This window comes from Eublepharis macularius, chromosome 5 (genome assembly GCF_028583425.1).
Source record: "Eublepharis macularius isolate TG4126 chromosome 5, MPM_Emac_v1.0, whole genome shotgun sequence".
Classification (NCBI taxonomy): Eukaryota; Metazoa; Chordata; class Lepidosauria; order Squamata; family Eublepharidae; genus Eublepharis; species Eublepharis macularius.
In genome coordinates, this window is record NC_072794.1 from 94,788,856 (window position 1) to 94,811,603 (window position 22,748).

At 45.5% G+C, this 22,748-nt stretch overlaps 1 protein-coding gene across 3 annotated transcripts in view; it reads left to right on the plus strand.

The window, feature by feature from the left end:
* MKNK1 (MAPK interacting serine/threonine kinase 1) overlaps positions 1–22,748 on the plus strand; it is a 55,471-nt gene that overhangs the window by 14,843 nt on the left and 17,880 nt on the right. For all 3 annotated transcript variants that reach the window (XM_054981105.1, XM_054981104.1, XM_054981103.1), the window contains exons 2-4: positions 1,313–1,411; positions 2,460–2,557; positions 12,693–12,772. In XM_054981105.1, the coding sequence (XP_054837080.1) occupies positions 1,315–1,411; positions 2,460–2,557; positions 12,693–12,772 (275 nt within the window). In that variant the 5' untranslated portion in view covers positions 1,313–1,314. The remainder of the gene's footprint in view (positions 1–1,312; positions 1,412–2,459; positions 2,558–12,692; positions 12,773–22,748) is intronic.

The window sequence follows — 22,748 nt, forward strand, 5'->3', positions numbered from 1 at the left end:
TGGAATGAACACTCTCTTTCAGCACACTGACTAAAAACTGCATTTCACTTTGCCCCCTAAGGTACAGTTAGCAGCTAATCAAAGCACACTCCATTCATCCATCCAGTCCCCTTCAGAGTCCTACACCTAAACCAACAGTAACAAATATTTTTTAAAAAAATGTTAACAAGCAGAAATAAAATCCAAATTAAATACATTACATGCAAAACATTACAAATAAGTTAATTTTAAAGGCATACGGTTAAACAGAGCTTCTACTTGAATACTGAAGACCTACAAACAGAGTTATGTGTAACCTCACTGACATTTTGTGGTTGTCTCCACCTCCTGTAGTAGCCATTTTGTGGTGGTGCCCGCTGCCCTGTGTCAGAATTCAGAGATACTGTAGGCTGAAGAAGGTTGGGGACCTGTGGTTTAGGGTTTTGTCTGAACTTGCGCTAAGCAGGGTGTGAAGCAAGTTAGGAGGTGGCCTTTCAAACATACTAATGAAGATGTGGGTGTACTACTAAACAATGTTTAAAGGCAGCAAAAGGGAGAAATATGTGCTGGAGAGGAAGGTAAGCATTGTACCTAGGTTAGAGAACTCTCCTTTCTACGCTAGTTCTCCATTTCCACCAATCTAGCAACACCTTCTGGTTCCAGTTTGGCAACTTCTCACTTTTCTCTCTGGATTGGTTTTCTGTAGATTAGCCTTTTAAGCAGAACATGATTTGAGGCAATATAACTTCAACTGGGCATCTAGTTTAAAAAAACAAGTAAACAAGAGTATACAAACAGAGGCATTTATCGACTCACCATTTTCTACTCTATATCTTGGTTAGGACAATAAAGTTACTTTCTGGTGTTTTCCTTCCATCTTCACTTGGAGATTTATTGGGCCAAACTTGGACTAATGTGTGCAAAAGACTTCTCCCTTGGGACTTGTTCTAGTTCTTCATTTGCAGGGGATGCTCTTCATATGACAGGATTGACTTGGGAACTGATTTGGGTAACAGTGGGGTTGTTTGACAGTTGGAGAGGTAAAGGCACAGCTTCATTATTCACTAGCTGACAGTCTGCCATTTGGAGATTCACTGGCTAGTTTAGTCCACATGGAGGCAGAGCTACTTGCCAAGCAGATTTTTCATAATTAACTTTCTTTACATTGGAAAAAGCATTGTTTACTTTGAAAATGGATTGCTGTTGCTTGGGTGTAAGCCTCTTCGGTATATAGCAATGTGGGAGGAAGAAGATGAGAGGTTTAGTCATGTAGAAAATTCTGCTTTATTTTTCCTCTTTAAACAATTAGTTTGCTATATACTTTGCTCCATAGAAATGGTGAGCAGCCAACCTAATCCTATCTCAGACAGTGGCAAAAGAAAAAAGAAGAAAAGGACCAGAGCTTCAGATCATTTTCCAGGAAGATTTGAAGGTTGGTCTCATATCCAAGTCATATCTTGTGTCAACGTAATCCTGCCTAATATCAATTAAGCTATGTTAGTAGGGTTGCCATGTCCCCTTACTGTCCTGGTGGGAATGGGGGGACCCAGGGCTTACCTTCTTGTTGCTCCCAGGAAGCTCCTGGGGCCAGTGTGATGACGTTGCTTCCAGGAAATGATGTCATCGCACAAGGCAGGGGAGCCCGCTGTGAAGTGCGGGAGAGCTCTCAAGGTGGTGCAGTGACGTCAGTGATGTTGTCACGCCAGCTCTGGGATGCCCGTTCCCTGCCTTTCCCCTCTGCCAGCCAAGTAGGTGAGGGAATGGGATCCCTATATGTTAGTGATTTTTAATTTCAACTTTTGTGTTCTTATAGGCATCATTATAAGTTGCTTCTGGTGTCTTTTATCATTGCACAGTAAAATATCTGAATTGTCTAAATATATTTGTAAGGAATTCTGCTTCCTCTTTAGAAGTATTTCAAATTATTTTGAGGGAAGGATCCCTGAACATTTAACTGCGCATTTGAATGCTTTCCATGAAGATTTTTGACAGTTTGCTCTCTGGATGATGTCTCGTGGTTAATTTATAAGTGGAAGTCATAGATGTATTATTGTGTAATTGGCGTAATGTCTTGGATTTCTCCTGGAGAAAAATCTGCAACTCTAAATTCAGGTCTGAAATATGTTGACAGTAGGCAATCATTTTTTTTCCATTGTATCCTATCACTTTTTAAAACCAAGTGTGGAACCTTCCTACTAAGCAAAGATCCTCTTCTCATGGAGGAAGTTCAGCACTCAATGGTAGGCCGCAACCTACTATTTTTATGCAGAATAGATTTTGACTTTTTTCCACATTGTTGTTTGTTTTGACTTTGTTATCAATGAATAAGATTGATTATATAACTAAGGCTGTTATCAACCCTGTTAGTAAGGGTGGTTTTTTTTTTTTTCTACAAAGAGCCATTAGCTCAGTAGTCTGTTCTTGTAGTTTTCCAAAGTGTCTTCTGCTAACTGTATCTATATGCTCACTTTCTTTGACAGATTTATACAAATTTACTGCAGAGTTGCTTGGTGAGGGGTCCTATGCCAAAGTTCAAGGAGCTGTTAGCTTGCAAAATGGAAAGGAATATGCAGTTAAGGTAAGTATAATTTGTTTAAACTTTTTATAGCTTGAAATTGTCAGGCACAGGTTTGTGAAGCATTCCCAGGAGTGTTTTGAGAAACTGAGATAATCTAATTATATGCTGTAAAATCCATAGGTTGGTGATAGGTTTTAAGTGTTTTAAAAGGCTTGAGGGTATCATCACTTCCTGTGGTGAACATGCATTTCTTTTATGATACTATAGGATAAACTGGAAGCATAAGTAGGCACACATGCACATTTCTATCTAAAGCAGGGGCTGGAGAAAAGGCCCCTCTTTTTGCTTTAGGTATGAATATGTGGATGAATAATAAATACACATGGTTCCCTCTATTGTCACTTTAGGTCAAATAGGTTACAGAAATTTTGAAACAATACAAAAAACAGTTCTCCAAAGGTGAAACTGTGGTAAGTGCATTCACTAAGCAATCTCTCAAACTGTATGTAGTTTCTTATGAAGGAAATAATGTTGTAGTCAATGTCAAATTTAAGGTAGTCTTCCTATATGTATTGGTCATAGATCCAGAGGAGTTAGCCGTGTTAGTCTGTAGTAGCAAAATCAAAAAGATGTCAGGTCCAGTGTATATCTAAACTGTACTGACTCCATTTTCTAATGCTTCTAGTGTTTGAGTGTTCTCTTCCCAGGTGCACCAGTTCCCATGCAGCATTCCCACCGGAGGAGACTGTTTTGTCTACCACCGTTCCTCCAAGCATTGGCCTTGAAGGAGAGCAGCTTCCCAGGACTGAAAGATGTTGTTTTGAGAACTGTGGGGGGAGGCTGATCCAGATGGGTATTGTTACTCTGTATCTTATGCTTGCTCTTCATTGGTAACAATGATCATGTACCATCCTGATTCTCCTATTCAGGACAGTGGACTATAATGGACCTTTTCTGCAGTAAAGTTTCCTTTTCCAAACAATGGACTTGTGTTTGCTTCTAAAGGGAACCCTGTAGTGAGTGCCTTATTTAGCCACAGTCTGACATTTTGTTACCAATCATGTCTGAGTCGGGCCCAACGGAATCCAAGGTTGTCCCGGACAGGGATCCTTTGTTTGATCCGTATGCGTCTCCCGACAATCAACCTGTGCAACCCGTGCAAGCCCAAGACTCCCAGGAGCTGGGAGCAGCCGGGAACGGAACCGGAGCCTCCACTTCCACCCCGCCTCTCATCGATCTCAGTACTCGGGACGAGACCAAAGCTGACCTCGGGGCAAGGCCAAAAGCGACTGCTCTCCCTTTGATTTCGGTACCCACCCCGTCGGAGTGGGGAGCCAGACCCCGAGAAACCAGAGAGCGTCGGGCAGGTGGACTCCATCCACTAGTTTCGATGGAAGGGCGCCGAAGCCTAGGAACCGTCCCGGAGCTAGACAGCAGCCAACCATGGAGATATTGGAACAGGACATCCGAGCAGGCGGAGGGGGACACGTCTCGCCGCGGCGTCCTGAGTTGGGATTACTCCGAACTTGTTTCATGGAAAGAGCCAACGGAGGTCCCTGAACAAAGTTGGGAGCAGATACAAGGTCGCACCTATGCGGTGGATACCAGCATCTCGGCCGTGACGGGTATGGCCAAGGGAATCCTAGCTGCGAGATCGAGAGTCGTCCAAGGGGACCCTCCTCCTTGGGGCCCCTTGTCCCCGGTGAGTGCAACGAATGAAGCTTCAATAAGCGAGCAACCGGGGGCAAGTCGAATGCAACAGTTAGAAGCTAAACTGATGGATATGGAAGAAAGTTTGGCTCATGCCATCCATTTAATTTCGGCAATGGGAGCAGGGGAAAGACTGTCCCCTGAAGAGATGGCGATACAGATAGCTACCCTTCAAAGTGTTATCTCCTATCCGATGGAGGATGTCCAGCAGCGGCCGTCACCTACCGGTGAGGGGGACACCCATTCGGGCGAAGCGGGAGAGCAACCCAAGGAACTTCCAGCACAGCAGGAAATTCCACCGAGCAAGGAAGACCCGGTTGAACCACCCGGAGAGACCCCCACCGAACTTCCCAACCAGACAGGGGTTGCGCCGCCAGACGAAACTCCCGTTGAGAGGCCTACGGAAGGGGAAGAAAAGCCCAGTGATACACCGGTGAGACCCCCTCTTACTTCTCCTATAACGGTCCGGCCGGACCAAGCGGGAGCACACGCGGCTCCATCCGAAGAGGGAGCCCCTCGTCAACCGCGAGACCTTGTCCCCGTCGGGCAACCTACGGGGGACGGTCTAACAGCGCCAAGAGGCCAGCCGCTGCTTCCCAGATTAACAACACCCGGAGGGGCAAGCCCGCGCGGCCTTCCACCTGTTCAACCCTCGCCGCTGCGGCCCCTCTCACCTCGACCGCAGCTCATACTGTTGCAGCAGTCCCAGGACCAGCCCGTTTTACCACCCCCGAACCAACCGGGACGGCCTGCACCATTACGACACCTTCAACCCCCTCCTCAGCGGCCGATCTCCACTCAAACACTCCAACCTCCTCCACCTCGACAACTGCCACCAACGCCTCCCGTGTTACCGGCCAGACCGAGACTGCCGCCTCCAGCTCGCCTGCCACTACAGCCTCCGGCCCAACCAAGACCAACCCCGACACAGCAACCACGGCAACCTCCGCCCGCACAACCAGCCCAACCCCAGCCGGCACTGCCGGTTCAACCGCCACCCGTACAGCCGGCACCGTTGCCCCGACCGAGACTCCAGTTACCTCCTCCTGTGCCTCAGGCGCAACTAAGACTGCCGATGGACTTTTACCCAGCGCCTGCTCCGAGACAGGAACTCCCGATGGGCTGGGTGAAGCTGGAAGCCACCTTCGATGGGGATCCATCTAAATTGGGATTTTTCTTAGTCCAAGTGGTACAGTTTTTCAACCGGTGGGGGCACCTCTTCGGCAGTGAGGCCAGTCAAATCGAACATCTTGGATCTCGTTTACAGGGCAAAGCAGCAGACTGGTATGTAGGACTATACAATGTCGGGGCCCCAGAACTCGATACTCTTCAGGGGTTAGTGGATGCCATCCGAGCGCAATATGAAGACCCCTTAGAAGAAACCCGGGCCCGAACAGAATTGCAAGCCATCAAACAAGGCAGCATGTCAGCAAGAGACTATGTCACAAAATTCCGGCAATTAGCAGCCAAGTGCCCTAGGTGTGAGGAGTCCACCAAGATTATCCTGTTCAAACAAGGCCTTAACCCGAGACTTTTGGACAGAGCCCTCATGCAAGACAATCCCCCCACGTTGTTAGGGTGGATCCAACTTGTTTGCGAAGTAGAAAATCGCATTTTGGAAGTCCGTTTGGTTGAACAACAACAACAAACGGGACAAAGAAGAGCATTGACCTTACAGAGGGGAACACGGGGAGCTAGCTACGCCACCCGTGGAGCGAGAGATGCTAGATGGCAACAAGGGCTGTGTTTGCATTGCGGACAGGCTGGCCACTTTGCAGCGCAATGCCCTTACCGGCCTGTGCAAAGACCTCCGCTCCAATTACGGCGTCCAACCCTTGCTCCATTTCCTACGCTCCAACGCCCGACTCCAGCACCACGAGCAAATAGAGGCCGCGGCGCTTCCCAAAGGCCAGCCTCGGAGAGAGGGCTGGAAGCGGAAGAAGTCATGGAATATGATCCCGCTTCCCCAACCGCAGAAGCTAATCCAGAAAGTCCCCAGTCGGGAAACGAAATGGATCTGTCGTGAAAGGACCCAAGCGACAGATCCGCCCTAAGCCCGTCCCTGCACGGAACCGGCCGCCTGGGTCCATCTTATTCATGCCAGTGACTCTAATCAACCCAGAGAGGAAGATGCATATTCGGGTGCAAGCTCTTATTGACTCGGGCTGCTCAAGAGACATCATTGCCCCTGCTCTAGTCAATGGACTAGTCCTACCAACTCGGGATCTACAAAATCCAGTAATCTTTGAGCAAATGGATGGTACCAACATGAATCCTGTAACAACTGAAACCATCCCAGTGATCACAGGCATGGGACAACATTGGGAAAAGAGGTCCTTTGTCATCAGCTCGACTGCCAAGTACCCGTTAATTCTAGGCAGCAAATGGCTATGTGATCACAATCCCTACATAGACTGGGCACAAGGATGTATTACCTTCAGTCATACCAACTGCAAAAATCACCGTTGGAATCAAAACTGGGGCGAAGATCCAACTCATAAAGAAAAGGCCCTCCTCACCCAAGAAGAAGTCAACCAAATACCCGAACCGTACTGGCCTTTTCTAAATGCTTTCTCTGAAGAGGAAGCAGATACTCTACCCCCGCACCGACGAACGGACTGTGCGGTAGAAATTTTACCCGGAGCCTCACTGCCCAAAGGACGACTTTATCCCATGAGTCTCCATGAACGCGAAGAGCTCCGGAAATTCATCGACACCAACCTCCAACGAGGGTTCATCCGCCCAGCCGCTAGCCCCCACGCCGCCCCAGTCCTCTTCGTGAAAAAAAAGGATGGGGGACTTCGACTGTGCACAGATTTCCGAGGCTTGAATGCAGTGTCCACCAACAACGCCTATCCTATACCGCTCATCCGAGACCTTCTCAACGTCGTGGCCCAAGGTAAGATCTTTACGAAATTAGATCTAAAAGATGCTTACTTCCACGTTCGTATCAAGGCAGGGGATGAGTGGAAAACCGCTTTCAATACGCCCCTCGGACAATATGAATACTTAGTTATGCCTTTTGGTTTGACGGGAGCCCCGTCCGTATTCATGTCCATGATAAACGAGGTTCTACACGAATTTCTGTACAAAGGGGTGGTAGTGTACCTTGATGATGTGTTAATTTACTCGAACACCGAGGAAGAACATATTCAAACGGTACAAAAAGTTTTAGCCACCCTGATGAAGAATAAACTGCCCATCAAACTGTCCAAATGTGAATTCCATAAAACCGAACTCACTTACCTCGGCTACTGTATCTCCCAAGAAGGTCTGAAAATGGATCCAGCCAAAATACAGGCGATCCAGGATTGGCAAAAACCCACCACCCGTAAAGAACTACAATCCTTCCTGGGGTTTGCCAACTTCTATAGAGACTTCATAGCAAATTTCGCCCAAATCACGCTCCCTTTAACAGACTTGCTGAAAACCAAAGATAAAGGGGACCAAGCTAAAAAACCCTCTACCAAACTGCAATGGACCCCCGATTGCCAAACGGCCTTCGATTGTCTAAAAAAGCAATTTGTAACAGAACCCATCCTCTCCCACCCCAACGAACACTCCCCTTTCATAGTACAGGTTGACGCCAGCGATGCGGCGATAGGGGGGGTTTTACTGCAGAAGGGGGAGGATGGTAGGCTGCGGCCGTGTGCTTTCTTGTCTAGAAAATTTTCGGAGGCGGAAAGAAATTGGAATGTGTGGGAGAAGGAGGCCTTTGCAGTAAAAGCGGCCCTTACTAACTGGAGACATTGGCTGGAGGGGGCGCGATACCCTTTCGAGGTCTGGACGGATCATAAAAATCTGGAGGCCCTCCGAAGCCCACGCAGACTGAATGCCAAGCAATTGCGATGGGCGGAATTCTTTTCCAAATTCAACTTCACTCTAAATTATCTCCCGGGCAAAACTAACTTTTTGGCAGACGCCCTATCACGCATGCCCCAACATAAGAGCAAACGGGAGGAGACTGTCGACACTGTCTTCTCGCCTACGCAACTTGGGGGCGTGGTGACTACTCGCAGCCATGCCAAGCAGCCCCTCCCGGCCAACCAAGAGTGGAAATCGAAACTCAAAACTGAGGTAGAGAAGGAGGGGGATAGGGCTCCGCGAAGTAAACTGACCCAATCCCCACAAGGGGATTGGTTAGCCGGGAGCAAATTTTATGTCCCAGACAGCCTCCGACTGGAAGTTTTGCAGCGCTGTCATGATGCTCCCACTGCTGGACATTATGGGTATCTGAAAACTTTGCACCTCATCCAAAGACAATTCTGGTGGCCGGGCATGCGCAAAGACATTTCCCAATACGTTAGTTCCTGTCCTATTTGCCTCAGCGCCAAAACCAGAAAAGGGAAGCCTCCGGGTCTCCTGCAACCATTGGAAACGCCAAACAGACCCTGGGAAATAATATCTATGGACTTTATCACTGATCTACCTATCTCAAAAGGACATAATTGCATTTTAGTGGTGGTAGATCTGTTCTCCAAACAAGCTCATTTTATCCCCTGTACTGCTATACCCTCCGCTCGAAAACTAGCAGATTTGTTTCTAAAACACATCGTAAAATTACATTCTTTTCCGTCCAAGGTGATTTCGGATCGCGGCGGACAGTTCGTTGCCAACTTCTGGCGGGAGCTTTTGAAAATGTTGAATATTGAACAAGGCCTCAGTTCAAGCCACCACCCACAAACCGACGGGCAATCCGAAAAAACAAACCAAATATTAGAACAGTTTCTTCGTTGCTACATTAATTTTCAACAAGATAATTGGGTGGACCTTCTCCCTCTGGCCGAGTTCTCATATAACAACAGTGTACACGCTTCAACGGGGGAGGCCCCCTTCAAAATTGTCTACGGAACTCACTTCAATCCCTTCCCGTTGGATGCCCCCCCTCTCCATTCCTCTAAATTGCCAGATGTATCTTCGTGGTGGGGGGAGGCGGCGCAGCAATGGACTCTTATTAAGAAGCACCTTGACAAAGCTAAACTGGATTACAAAAAATACGCAGACCGCCATCGTGCGGCCGAATGGGAATTACAACCCGGTGATCATGTGTATATTTCCACAAAAAATCTAAAACTTGCTCAGACCAGCCGCAAACTCGCTCTGAAATTTCTGGGACCTTTTCCTGTGCGCAAGATAATAAATAAAGTGACTGTTGCTGTAACTTTGCCCAAGAACCTGCGCCATGTGCATGACACGTTCCATGTCAGTCTTCTAAAGAAAGCTCCCACCGACAACAAATGGCACGTCAAAGCTCCACCCATTCCAACTTTAATTGACGACCAAATACACTATGAGGTACAGCAAATCTTGGACTCTAAACTCAAACGAAATCAGCTTTTTTACCTCATTAGATGGAAGGACTTTGATTCTGGTTACGATGAATGGGTGCACTCTGCACATGTTCATGCTCCTAGACTAACCAAAGCTTTTCATACTCGCTACCCATATAAGCCAGGGGGGGATCTGTTTTAAGGGGGGCAGAATGTCAGGTCCAGTGTATATCTAAACTGTACTGACTCCATTTTCTAATGCTTCTAGTGTTTGAGTGTTCTCTTCCCAGGTGCACCAGTTCCCATGCAGCATTCCCACCGGAGGAGACTGTTTTGTCTACCACCGTTCCTCCAAGCATTGGCCTTGAAGGAGAGCAGCTTCCCAGGACTGAAAGATGTTGTTTTGAGAACTGTGGGGGGAGGCTGATCCAGATGGGTATTGTTACTCTGTATCTTATGCTTGCTCTTCATTGGTAACAATGATCATGTACCATCCTGATTCTCCTATTCAGGACAGTGGACTATAATGGACCTTTTCTGCAGTAAAGTTTCCTTTTCCAAACAATGGACTTGTGTTTGCTTCTAAAGGGAACCCTGTAGTGAGTGCCTTATTTAGCCACAGTCTGACAAAAGAGTCCAGTAGCACCTTTAAGACTAACCAATTTTATTGTAGCATAAGCTTTCGAGAATCACGTTCTCTTCGTCAGATGCATGGAGGGCAGAAGGAAACTGGCCAAATATAGAGGAGTGGGGGGAAGGGGGAGAGGGGGGATGTAAACAACTCCTTTGTTATGGAGATGCAGACAGCTCCTTTTGGTGTGGGGATCAGTTTGCTTGTGTAAAGATTCAAAGGAGTTTGCCGTGTTAGTCTGTAGTAGCAAAATCAAAGAGTTCAGCAGCACTGCAGAACAAGCCCTCGATAACCACAGTCCTCCCCACCAGATGCATCTGACAAAGAGAACCGCAACCCTCGAAAGCCCACGCCAGGTGCCACTGGACTCCCCCTGACCCCGCCTCTGTAAAGGAAATCAGTTACCTGTGATAATGAGATAACCATTTATAGTCCCTATTCAGTCCCAGCTTGACAGAGTCATATTTGCATATGAATTCCAATTCAGCAGCTTCCTGTTGGATTTTGTTTTTGAAAGGTTTCTGTTGAACTACAGTGACCTTTAAGTCTTTGATGGAATGTCCTGGTAGATTGAAGTGTTCTCCCACTGGTTTCTGGACGTTGCCATTTCTAATGTCAGATTTGTGTCCATTTATTGTTTTGCGTAAAGGTTGGCTGGTTTGTCCAATGTACAGAGCAGAAGGACATTGTTGGCACATGAGGGCATATATCAGATTGGAGGATGAGCAGCTGTAAGAGCCAGAGACAGTGTATTTGATGCCATTGGGTCCTGTAATTGTATTCCCTGGGTAGATATAGGGGCAGAGCTAACATCTGGGTCTGTTGCAGGGCCTGGTACCTGTGCTGGTGACTCTGCTAGCCGATTCATGATTGTAAGTGAGAAGTTGTTTAAGGTTGGGGGGCTGTCTGTAGACAGCTACAGACAGCTGTAGCAGGGAATACAATTACAGGATGCATCTGACGAAGAGAACGTGATTCTCGAAAGCTTATGCTACAATAAAATTGGTTAGTCTTAAAGGTGCTACTGGACTCTTTTTGCTTTTATATGTATTGGGTTAGTTTTTTTCCTTTAATTTTGTAATCCATTTGGTATATAGAAATTCACTTCACTGTTCTCCATTCTTATATGCTGCTCTGTTGGTTCTGTATTCTGTCACATGGTTTTAATTTGTAATCTTCCTTGAATCTGAGCAAGAGAAGTGAACTATAATCTGAGCAAGAGAAGTGAACTAAATAAAAATAAACTCATTTTCCAGCCTTAGGTGCCTGTACCTTTTCATCTTACACTTAGTGCCTAAATTGTTCAAAAAGCTTCTCGTGCAAATGCTTAACTTTTATATCTATAGCCATGCATAGCAATCTGCAAGTGGTACTTTGGATTGTTATAGCTGCTTATTGATAATCACTGCAGCTGTTGAATGTATTCTTTTGCATGCTGGATTACAAAATTAAATTCATTGACAGCCAGTGTGGTATAGTGTTTAGTGCCATACTAGGATCAGGGAGACCCAGGTTCAAATCCCTGTTCAGCCATGAAAGCTCATTGGGTTTCCTTGGGCTAGTTGTAGTCCCTCAGTCTAACCTACCTCTCAGGGTTGTTGTGAGGATAAAATGGAGGAGAGGAGAATGATGCAAACCACTTTGGTTCCCCATTGGGGAGAAAGACAGGGCATAAATGAAATAAATAAATAAAAATATAAGAAAACTCAAGGTATAAAATACGTGTGTGTGTGTGTTTGTGTACACACACACATATAAAATGTATATATACACATATATATGTGTGTGTGTGTGTCTATATATATATATATATATATATAAAATGTACATTTTAAAAGTATTGATTTAGTTAGCTTTAAATTTAGATGCTAACTTTGTACTTACAGCTCTCAATCATCTTTTGCACCTAATAATATTCCTTTATCAGTAAGATGATTGGAGGTTTTATTTATGCTGCCAGCAAAAAAATCCAGTTACAGTTCAGGTCTCTGTAAGACTTCAATCACTGCAGAGATTCTTAGAAACAAAACTGTATCTAACTTACTCCATCATAAGTCTTGAACAAATCTTGTAAAGAGTTGCAGTGGATGTTGTATGGCTGCCAAAAGCATTTGTTAATTTTTGCATTTAGTAGTATGTTTAATGTAACAACTTGTGATTTGTAGGTGTGTGCCTTCTTGAATTCCTTATAAGAAAATAGAGCACAGCACATTAACATTTTATTATTACTATTTTTAAATCTTTGGACACTTTTCTTGAGAATGGGAGTGTTTTGCTTTGGAAAGACCAAAACAGAATTATGCCTCCCTGTATGGCCATCACCCATCAAATCTGAGCTGCAAGAAGTCTAGTGAGAAAGTTAAGCTATGTATATTGAAAAGAATGTACATGCCTAGTTGTTGAATCATGCTGCGGTTGTCTGAATATTTTAGGCCTGTCTGATGCCAGTAAACATCTTATATTTTCAAAGAACAAAACCCAAATTATTTACTTTAAAATATAAAAAAAATGTAGGAGAAACACTGCCAGAAGATATCAAGATGAATTTTTCACTTTGAAAACCAATGTTCTATTTTTTTAACAGATAATTGAAAAAAGTGCTGGGCATAGCCGGAGTCGGGTATTTCGAGAAGTGGAAACATTGTATCAGTGTCAAGGTAACAAGTAAGTAATTATGGTAGCATTTAACATTACCATTAAACATATTAAGTCGAGATGGGCATGGAATGGAAAAAAACCAAACCGCTTGGTTCGTGGTTCGTTCATTTTCACGGAACATGAAACATGAACTTCTGAACCACAACTGGTTCCTGAACCGGTTTCGGGTTCGTCTGAGCCCAAGACAACCCCCTTCACGTGCAGAGAGCCCAAACTCGCAGGGAGTTTTCAGCAGGCTCTCTCCTCCACCCCCTGTGCCTGCCCACCTGCAGACAGTAAAGCTACTCGTGCAGTTGTGAGTCAGAAGACAGCCCCCAAAACCACCTCCACCCAGATACTGCCCACAGCTGGAAAGGGTCTCAAAATAAAATAAAACAGTGTGTGTGCTGACGGTGTGCGTGTGCACAGCAAAAGCGAGCTGCACTAGAGAAGCGTGCAAGTGGGAAGACTGTAGACAGTAAAGCTACCCGTGCAGTTGTGAGTCAGCGGGCAGCCCCTAAAACCACCTTCACCCAGACACTACCCACAGCTGGACACTGGCTCAAAATAAAACAAAACAGTGTGTACGCTGATGGTGTTTGTGCACACAGCAAAAGCGAGCTGCACTAGAGAAGCATGCAAGTGGGGAGCCTGATGGTGTGTGCCGCGGAGACAGCTGAGCAACCCTGTGCAGATGTGAGTCAGCGCACCAGAGGCATGAGCCCAGTGGCACTGGCTGGTGAGGCGCTCCAAATAAAAGTGAAGGGCATTAGAGGAGTGTGCAGAAAAGAGGTCAGACTTCACTGCACCACACAAGTTCACACACAGAGCAAACAGCCCCGTGCGGGTGTGAGTCAGCACACCAGAGGGCACTGGAGGAGTGTGGAGAAAAAAGGAAAACTGCACTATACCACACAAGTGCACACACATGGAGCCAGCCTACAGAAAAATGAGGCTCCTGGTGGGGGGGAACCACCCAAAACAGAAGACAGACCCTTCAAAAAGCAGAGAAAGAAAAGCAAATAAAAGAAGGGCTCCCTGGGGAAGGGGGGGCACAAACCCCCAGAAATCAAACCAGAAGATTGGAGTTCCAAAAAGTAGAGGGGAAGAAACAGAAAAAGCAAATAAAACTCACTTAGAAAAGCAAGAACCCAGCTCTACTCAAAGCTAAGACTGGGATGGGGTGGGGGAAGAAAGGAAATTAAGCACCCTTTCCTAAAAACTTCCCCAGTCCCCAGTAAGAAGAGGCAGAAAGAGAAAAGAAAAGAAGATTTTCAGAGTCTTTCCAAGAAGCAAGAAGTTCACTGCAGGCCAAAGATCCCTCCCAAGTTCTTCTCCTAGCAATATAGACAGCAAGCTCTTTACTCCCTAACTCACTCTGGAGAAAATGAAACCAGGTCACATGGCTTCCCCTATTTATGGAAAAAGCCAAGATTGAACAACACAGGAGCACTCTGGTAGGCAGAAAGAACTGCCTAATATGGTTTGGGAGGAAAAGATTGGTGTTATCATGGCTGCTGAAGGCCCATCTCCTCAGTTGCCTTAGAGATCCTAACCCTCCCCCACCCTTTTTCCTGGCTGGATTGGCCAGAAATGGGAGCTCTCTACTTGGCAAGGACAGCTGCCAATCAAACGTGGAAGCCTCAGATTGGGGCCTAAAGACTGCAACCATTGCCTGGGTGATGGAGTGAATGGTGCCAAAGTGTCTGGCTTCCCAGAAAAGCAGAAACAGAACAGTAGGTAAATCTGTTTGTTCTATAAAAACGTGGAGCCACGGAACGCATTTCTTTGCAAACGAACCAGCCGTTCCGTTCGGAATTTTGTTCTGTGTTTTGTTTCGTGCCCGTCTCTAATCGTAAGAATTATTAATCTTTCCATCACACAGAATCTATAAAGTGAAACATTTTTTGGTGAGGAACTAAAGATAAATGGTTGTCCAATGGCAAATGATCTTTGTTAAATTAAATATCTCTCTAGACATGGAGATTTTTTAAAGAGCTGGGTCTGGGTTCAGACTCAGCTTGGGTTTCCCACAATCGCACAGAGGCTGTTAAAAAACAATAGAGCCCAAACAGCCTCAGAATGCCATTGCAGAAGAAGGAAGGGCTCCTGTGACCCCCCCCCCTTCAAACATTTCCCTGTGTCAAGATATCACTGGGAGTTTCTCCACCTGTTTTCACTGCTCCACATGCACAGAATACTCTACATGCAGTAGCAAAACCAGAGACACCCCCCTCACTATTTTGGAAAATAGCTTGAGGGAGGAGGTGTTCTGAGGCCATTTGGGCTCTTTTTTATTTTTTAAAAAGTCATTCCCCACAGTAGCTGTGTGACTGCAGGAGCCTGAGTTGGGTCTGGGGAACTTGGACCCAACTCTTTAAAAACCTGCGCATTTAGAGAGACTCTCAGAAGGACAGAGATTTAAAATCATGGCTTCCAGTCAGCCTTCTTTGGGGCCTTATTAGCTGCTTTCTTATTTCTTTGGTGGGTTCTGTTAAAGTTTGGTTATGTATATTTTCCTTCAATGCAGATGTTATTTCCTGCTCAATTTATTTAAGAGTCTTTTTAAGATCAAAATTCTTGAATTCCTAATGCAAAAATCAAGATCAACGAGATATATTAAATGTGCTTCGGACAGAAAACTAATTTTTCTTCATTGTCTTCTGTGCAGTCCCACATGGGACTGCGTACGTGCAGGCCTGCCAATTGGTAGGTTTTAAAGATAAAGTCTGCTAGGGGGCACTCATCTCCCCAGTGCACAAGCATGACTTTTCCTGCCGAAACGGCACTGGTAGGCAGCACTCCCCACCCTCCAGTTCCTTCTTTGCTGCTGACCGGGAAGGTTCTGCTTGTTCCACTCGTGCCAAGGAGGAAGGAGAATGAATTGTGTGAGATTGGTTTTTATTATGGCTGATAAAGCTCTTTTTAAGATGTGTGTGACTTGCGCCATGAAGGTGACTAAAACGGACGGTTACTCCATCTGTCTCGAGTGCCTGGGGGAAGGGCATAATGTGCAAAGTTGTGAGCACTGCCGGAACTTTACCCTCAAGGCCAGAACGGAAAGAGCCAAGAAGCTCAAAGCTCTGTTGTGGGAGAGGGTGATGAAGGCATCAGATATTCCTAAGTCTTCATTTGCATTTATTAGATTTGTAATCTGCTCTCCTCACTAGGCAGGCTCAGAGTGGCTAACATGCATAAAAACAATACAATATATAAATATCTACAGGTAAAATAACCTTATATAGAATATAAAACAGCATCCAGGACTGGTAGTAGTACAACAACCTTCTCAAGTGGCACTGTAGCGCAACCTGCACCTTATCATCCTGAGTCCCAGGTGGCAGATGACCACAAACCACTGGCAGGAACCAAGAAGGGGAGAGACTCCCTCTCCCCAGTGGGAAGCTAAAGAGGAGGCCTGTTCGCCTCAACCACCAAAAGCCTATCTTACAGGCCCAGTGGAATGATAATAAATCCTGCTGGGCCTGGGTTGTTTCAGATAGAGTTCCAGCAGGTTGGGGCCTGGGCCGAGAAGGCCCGGGCCCTGGTCGAGGCGAGTCCAACCTCCCTGAGGCCAGGGACCACCAGTAGGTTTTTTCCTGCTGAGTGCAGTGCTCTCTGGGGAACATAAGGTGAGAGGCGGTCCTGCAAGGTATGTTGGTCCCAGTCTGCTAAGGCTTTAAAGGTCAGTATCAAAACCTTGATACTGACTCGGAACTCTTGACCCAGAACTGGCTCAGCACAGGTGTCACATGTGATTAGAGTGGAGTCCCAGTCAAAAGGCGCACCGCTGCATTCTGGAGCCGACACGGATCTGTCGCCTGCCTGCTTACTTGAAATGGAACAGCCGGTCATGTTTGGGAATAGACTGGCCAATTTCTTGTTGGCTTCGGAAGTTACCTCTGACAAATGGGTTTTACAGATTGTTAAATTTGGTTATAAAATTGAGTTTGCCTGTTACCCATTTCAGACTCTCCCTGATTCTCCTCTTACTTCCCTTCTGATAAGTTAGAAGCAGAAATAGTGGAACTAGTGGAGAAAGGGACTATACAACGAGTTCCCCATGAGACCCGCCCCCCCGTGGGGATTCTATTCCAAAATGTTTTTGGTAGATAAGAAAGATGGGGGTGTGAGGCCCATCTTAGACCTCAGGGGATTGAACAAGCACGCACACACACCAAAAAGTTTAAGATAGTGACTCTCAATATGCTTTTACATCTGTTACCCCACAATGCATGGTTTGTGGTATTGGACCTAAAAGATGCGTATTTCCATATCGCTATTCACCCATCTCTTAGAAGGTTCTTACATTTTATTTGTAATAATAACATTTTTCAGTACCAGGTGTTGCTCTTTGGCCTATCTATGGTCCTGAGGGTCTTTACGAAATATATGGCCATTGTAGTAGCTTACCTGAGGAAACAGGGATGTTCCATCTATTCCTATCTAGACAACTGACTCTTGACAACCTCGTCCTCTGAACACCCACAGAGACATGTAGAGCTAGTGGTTAATACCTGTAATAATTTGGGACTAATTGTAAACTTTACGAAATCATCCCTTATGCCATTCAGAAAGGTGCAGTTTATTGGGGATGTCTTGGAGAGCACTAGGAACAGATGCTTCTTACCTCAAGAGAGGGCAGACAGGATCAAGAGGATGGTGGAACATTTTAACCACTATAAGTTTTAATCTGCTTTGAATATTCAAACCCTTTTGGGATTGATGGCAGCCACTACATCGGTCACTCCTCTAGCTAGGCTACACATGTGCAAACTGCAATTGTGGTTTTTGAGTCCCGACACCCGAATAAGATATACTCAATCCTGAGAACAGTGATTAGATCCCTGAACTGGTGGAAAGATTATAGGAATTTACTGAAGGGTGTAGAATTCGGTTCACCACAAATAAACATGGCTGTCACTACCGATGCCTCTACAGTGGGATGGTGAGCTAATTGTGGTACACTCAGCACCTATGGAAAATGGCTAAAACACGAGAGTCAAGTACATATTAATGTTTTGGAAGTAAGAACGATCCATTATGCCCTTATTACCTTTTCAGATACCATCAGTCAAAAGAAGGTCCAAGTGTTGACAGATAATTGCACGGCTATGTTTTATTTAAACAAGCAGGGAGGCACCACCTCCAGAATCCTGTGCAAAGAAGTGATGATTATCTGGCAATGGGCAGTAGAAAGAAGTATCTCCCTACAGGCTGTGCATATACCTGGCACCATGAATGTGACAGCAGATGAATTGAGCAGGCTGAATGCAGAGAACCACAAATGGTCCCTAACAGATGCTTACCTGAAATAGGTGTTCAAGAGTTGGGGCCGTCCCGAGATAGATCTCTTTGGAAGAGGGGAATCAGAAGGCACTGAGATTTTGCTCCCAGTCCACATAGTGCTTTACAGGTCATTACCAAAACCGTGAATCTGATTCGGTACTCTACTGGCAGCCAATGCAGCTGGCACAATACCGATGTTATATTTGCAGGACTTGGCACCCCAGTGATGACACACGCTGCTGCATTTTGAATCTACCTGGACTGAAGCTAACAGCATGGCAAGTAATGCAACAGGGACCCTCTCTAAGAGAGTGACTGAGGACGTGCTCAATGCTAAGTGGGAAAATACTAGGAAGTCCTGTGCGTTTAAATGGGAACACTTTAGTTGCTGGGTGGGTCAAAAAGGGTTAGAACCCTTTAACTGCCAAATTTCAGACATATTGAAATTCTTACTCTCTCTCACGGATGATGGCCTCTCTAATTCATCCTTCAAAGTGTAGCTTGCTGCCAGTTCAGCGTTTCACCCCAGAATTGATTGGAAGACACGTTTTTTCCACAGCATTAATAGAATAGAAAAGACCAAATCCAGGGGATGTGAATCCAACTGAAGTTAAATAGAGTCCCCTCTATGAAGTTAGACAATCAACTACAAATTACTTAGAAGTATTTAAATTCAAAGTGTGTGAAGTGCATGAATCCCATCTAAATTACATAATTCATAAATATACAATTCATAAATAAACAAATTCATACCACATCTGGCAATCTCATTGAAAAAGATCAATAACTGACCACTTTTTCATATAGTCAATAAAGTGCAAAGAGTGCAAGGTAAACAGCAGGTGATATAGAGTCCTCCAGCCGACATCTGATCCTAGACGTCCTCGCCCTACGGACAGTCGGCCGCTTCCGTTTCGCATGCTGTATCTTCACACTGTGCTTCCTCAGGGGCACACAATTCATCTGCCGATTTCTGCCATTTCCTTATTCATTACAGTTTCACAGGTGATTCATCAGTGTTGGCATCAGGTTTTTTCCATAGCATTGCCAAGTCATTTCTTAAAGGTCTTCGAAAATATGTTCCCACCTGTTAAGGAAATAATTCCCCAGCGGTCTCTACAACTAGTACTAGTAGATCTGATGTGACCCCTGTTCGAACCTTTAGCTAGTTGTGATCTTAGATTCTTGTCACTGAAGGTTGCCTTCTTAGTGGCTATTACCTCTAGTAGAAGAATGGGTGAGCTGGCAGCATTGCGCTCTAACCCTCCCTTTATGAAAATTCACCAAGGGAAGGTGGTTTTGAGACCAGACCTTAAATTTAAGCCTAACGTAGCGAACCAATTCCATTTAACCCAGGACTTTATTCTCCTACACCATCTACAGACTCTGAGCAGGCCCTACACTCCTTGGATGTTCGCAGTGCTCTGCTTTTTTATTTGCGTCATACTGCAGCATTTAGAAAGGATAAACATTTATTTGTGTGTTATGCTGGGCCTAAAAAGGGGAATAGGGCTACAGCTCAGTTGATAGCACGGTGAGTGACATCAACCATTAGAGACTGCTACGTTATGGGTCACTTACCTTGTCCTCTAGAAGTGAAGGCTCATTGAGCAAGGGCCCAGGCATCCTCTGTTTCATTCCTGAAGGAAGTCCCCTTAAGAGAGATGTGCAGTGCATCCACATGGTCATCAACAGACACGTTCGTGAAGCACTATGCCTTGGATGTGATAGACGAGAATCAGCTGTGGGACAAGCTATACTCCATTTGCTATTTCAGTAAAGATCACACCCACCTCCAGGTAAGAAGCTTGGTTGTCTCCCATGTGGGACTGCACAGAAGACAGACAATGAAAACAGAGTTGCACTTACTGTAACTGCTATTCATCGACATCTTCTGTGCAGGCACACATATCCTCCCTCCTACCCTGCTGTGCTCTTCAATACTTACCTGTTGAGGGACTAGTAGGCTCAGGAGAAAATGTAGGATGGAAAAACAGCGCTTGTTCACTGGGGAGGCAAGCGCTCCCTAATGGACTTTAGCTTTAAAACCTGCCGATTGGCAGGCCTTCGCAGGCGCAGTCCCATGTGTGCCTGCGCAGAAGACATCAATAAATAGCATTACGGTAAGTGCAGCTCTGTTTACTTTATGTTAATAGGTTGGAAAAACTGTCCAATCAGCACTTCTGTAATTGTATCCGTGCCCTTTATACTAATTTAGATTACAGTGCTGGGTTCACAGAATCACAGAGTTGGAAGGGGCCGTACAGACCTTCTAGTCCAACCCCTTGCCCAATGCAGGATGAGCCTAAAGCATCCCTGACAAATATTCATCCAGCCTCTTCTTGAAAACTGCCAGTAAAAGGGAGCTCACCACCTCCCTAGGCAGCTGATTCCACCTTTGAACTACTCTGACTATAACAAAGTTTTTCCTAATATCCAGCGGTATCTTTCTGCATGTAATTTAAGCTCATTGCTTCGAGTCCTATCCTCTGCTGACAACTGGAACAGCTCTTTGCCCTCCTCCGAATGACAGCCTTTCAAATATTTAAAGAGAGCAATCATGTCCCCCCTCAATCTCCTCTTCTCCAAACTAAACATTTCCAGGGCCCTCAGCCTTTCCTCGTAGGGCTTAGTCTCCAGACCCCTGATCGTTCTTGTTGCTCTCTTCTGCACCCTCTCTGTTTTGTTCACATCCTTTTTGAAGTGAGGCCTCCAGAACTGCACACAGTACTCCAGATGCGGCCTGACCAAGGCAGTAGAGAAAGAGGGACTATGACCTCTTGCAATTTTGATGCAGTGGCCTTTTTGATACAACCCAAGACTGTCTTTTTTGCCACTGCATCACACTGACAGCTCATACTTAGTTTACAGTCCACTCTTACCCCAAGATCTCTTTCGCATACACTACTACCCAGAAGTGTATCCCCCATCCAGTATTTGTGCTTCACATTTTTGTGGCCTAGCTGTAATGCTGTGCACTTTTCTATGTTGAATTGTATCCTGTTCACAACCATCCACTTCTCCAGAGTACTCAAGTCTTGTTGAATTTTATTGAATTTTAACTCTATCTTCTTGGGTGTTTGCCACTCCTCCAAATTTGGTATCATCAGCAAATTTAATAAGTGGCCCGTTTACCTCTTAATCCAGATCATTAATAAAAATATTGAAAAATACTGGGCCCAAAACCAAGCCCTGCGGCACCCGACTGGACCCCTCCCTCCAATCTGATGAAACGCCATTGACCACCACACTTGGGGTGCGGTCCTCTAACCAGTTCCCTATCCACTAAACTGTCCTATAGTCCAGTCCGCAGTCTTCCAGTTTACCCATTAGAATGTCATGTGGAACCTTATCAAAAGCTTTGCTGAAATCCAGGTAAATCATGTCGACAGATTTCCCACAATCCAGTAAGCTCGTCACTTGATCAGAGAAGGAAACCAGGTTAGTCTGACAAGATACGTAGGGGACAAAACCATGTTGACTTCCCTGGATCACTAAGCGGTCCTTCAGATGCTTACAGATTGATCCCTTTAAAATCTGCTCTAATATCTTCCCAGCAACAGAAGCCTGTAGTTTCACGCGCTATCCTTCTTCCCTTTCTTAAAGATTGGGATAACATTTGCTCTTCTCCAATCTTGTGGCACATCCCCAGTCCTCCAGGAGGCCTTGAAGATGATGGACAGAGGCTCTGCAAGTTCTCTAGAAAGTTCTTTGAGCTCTCTTGGGTGCACACCATCAGGCTCAGAGGATTTGTATTCATCCAGTTCAGCCAGGTGCCTCTCCACAACCTCTCTGTCAATGTCAACTAGCCACCCAGGTGTCCTGTTGTGTCTACTGCCATCTCTAGATGGGCTCAAATTCTTCAGGGAGAAAACAGAGGAAAAAAAGTCATTAAGCCTGTCTGCTTTTTCTTTGCCCCCCCATCAGAGTTTCTCCTACTCCCAACAGCGGTCCAATTGCCTCGTTTACCTTGTGTTTGCTTCTCACATATCTGTAGAAATTTTTCTTATTGTGGTGAGCCCCCCTGTCCAGACCCAGCTCATACTGAGCTTTGGCTTCCCTGATGGCTCATCTGCAGTACCTAGTAACCCTTATATATTCCTCTTTAGAGGTTTGTCCTTCTCTTCATTTCCTGAACATTTCTTCTTTCTCCCTTAGCTTATTCTGGAGCTCTCTGTTCATCCACATCGGTTTCTTGGAGCCCTTAACATGTTTCCATCTTGCTGGAATAGTGAGGTCTTGAGCTTGCAAAAGCTCATGTTTGAGAAGAGCCCACCCTTCACTCATTCCTTTCCCTTCCAGCTCACTCCCCCACGGAATGACTCTCATCAAGCCTCTGAATTAATTGAAGTTGGCCCTACAAAAATCTAATCTATGAGTCTGGCTACGAACTTTCTTGGCCCCGCACAGCAACTGGAATTCAAGGAGGACATGGTCACTTCCCCCTAAGGTCCCCACCACTTTCACCCCATCAACCAATTCTTCCCTGTTGGTTAATATTAAGTCTAGTATGGCCGAGCCTCTTATAGCTTCCTCCCCCATTTGAAAAAGGAAGTTATTGGCCAGGCAGGTCAGGAAGTTGCGTGATTCATGTTGCTTTGCTGAGCTTGTCTCCCAGCACTCATTGGGGAAGTTGAAGTCACTCATAATTATAAGGTTCTGATATCTGGATACTCTACCAGTCTGTTCAAGGAGGGCAGCATCAATTTCCTCT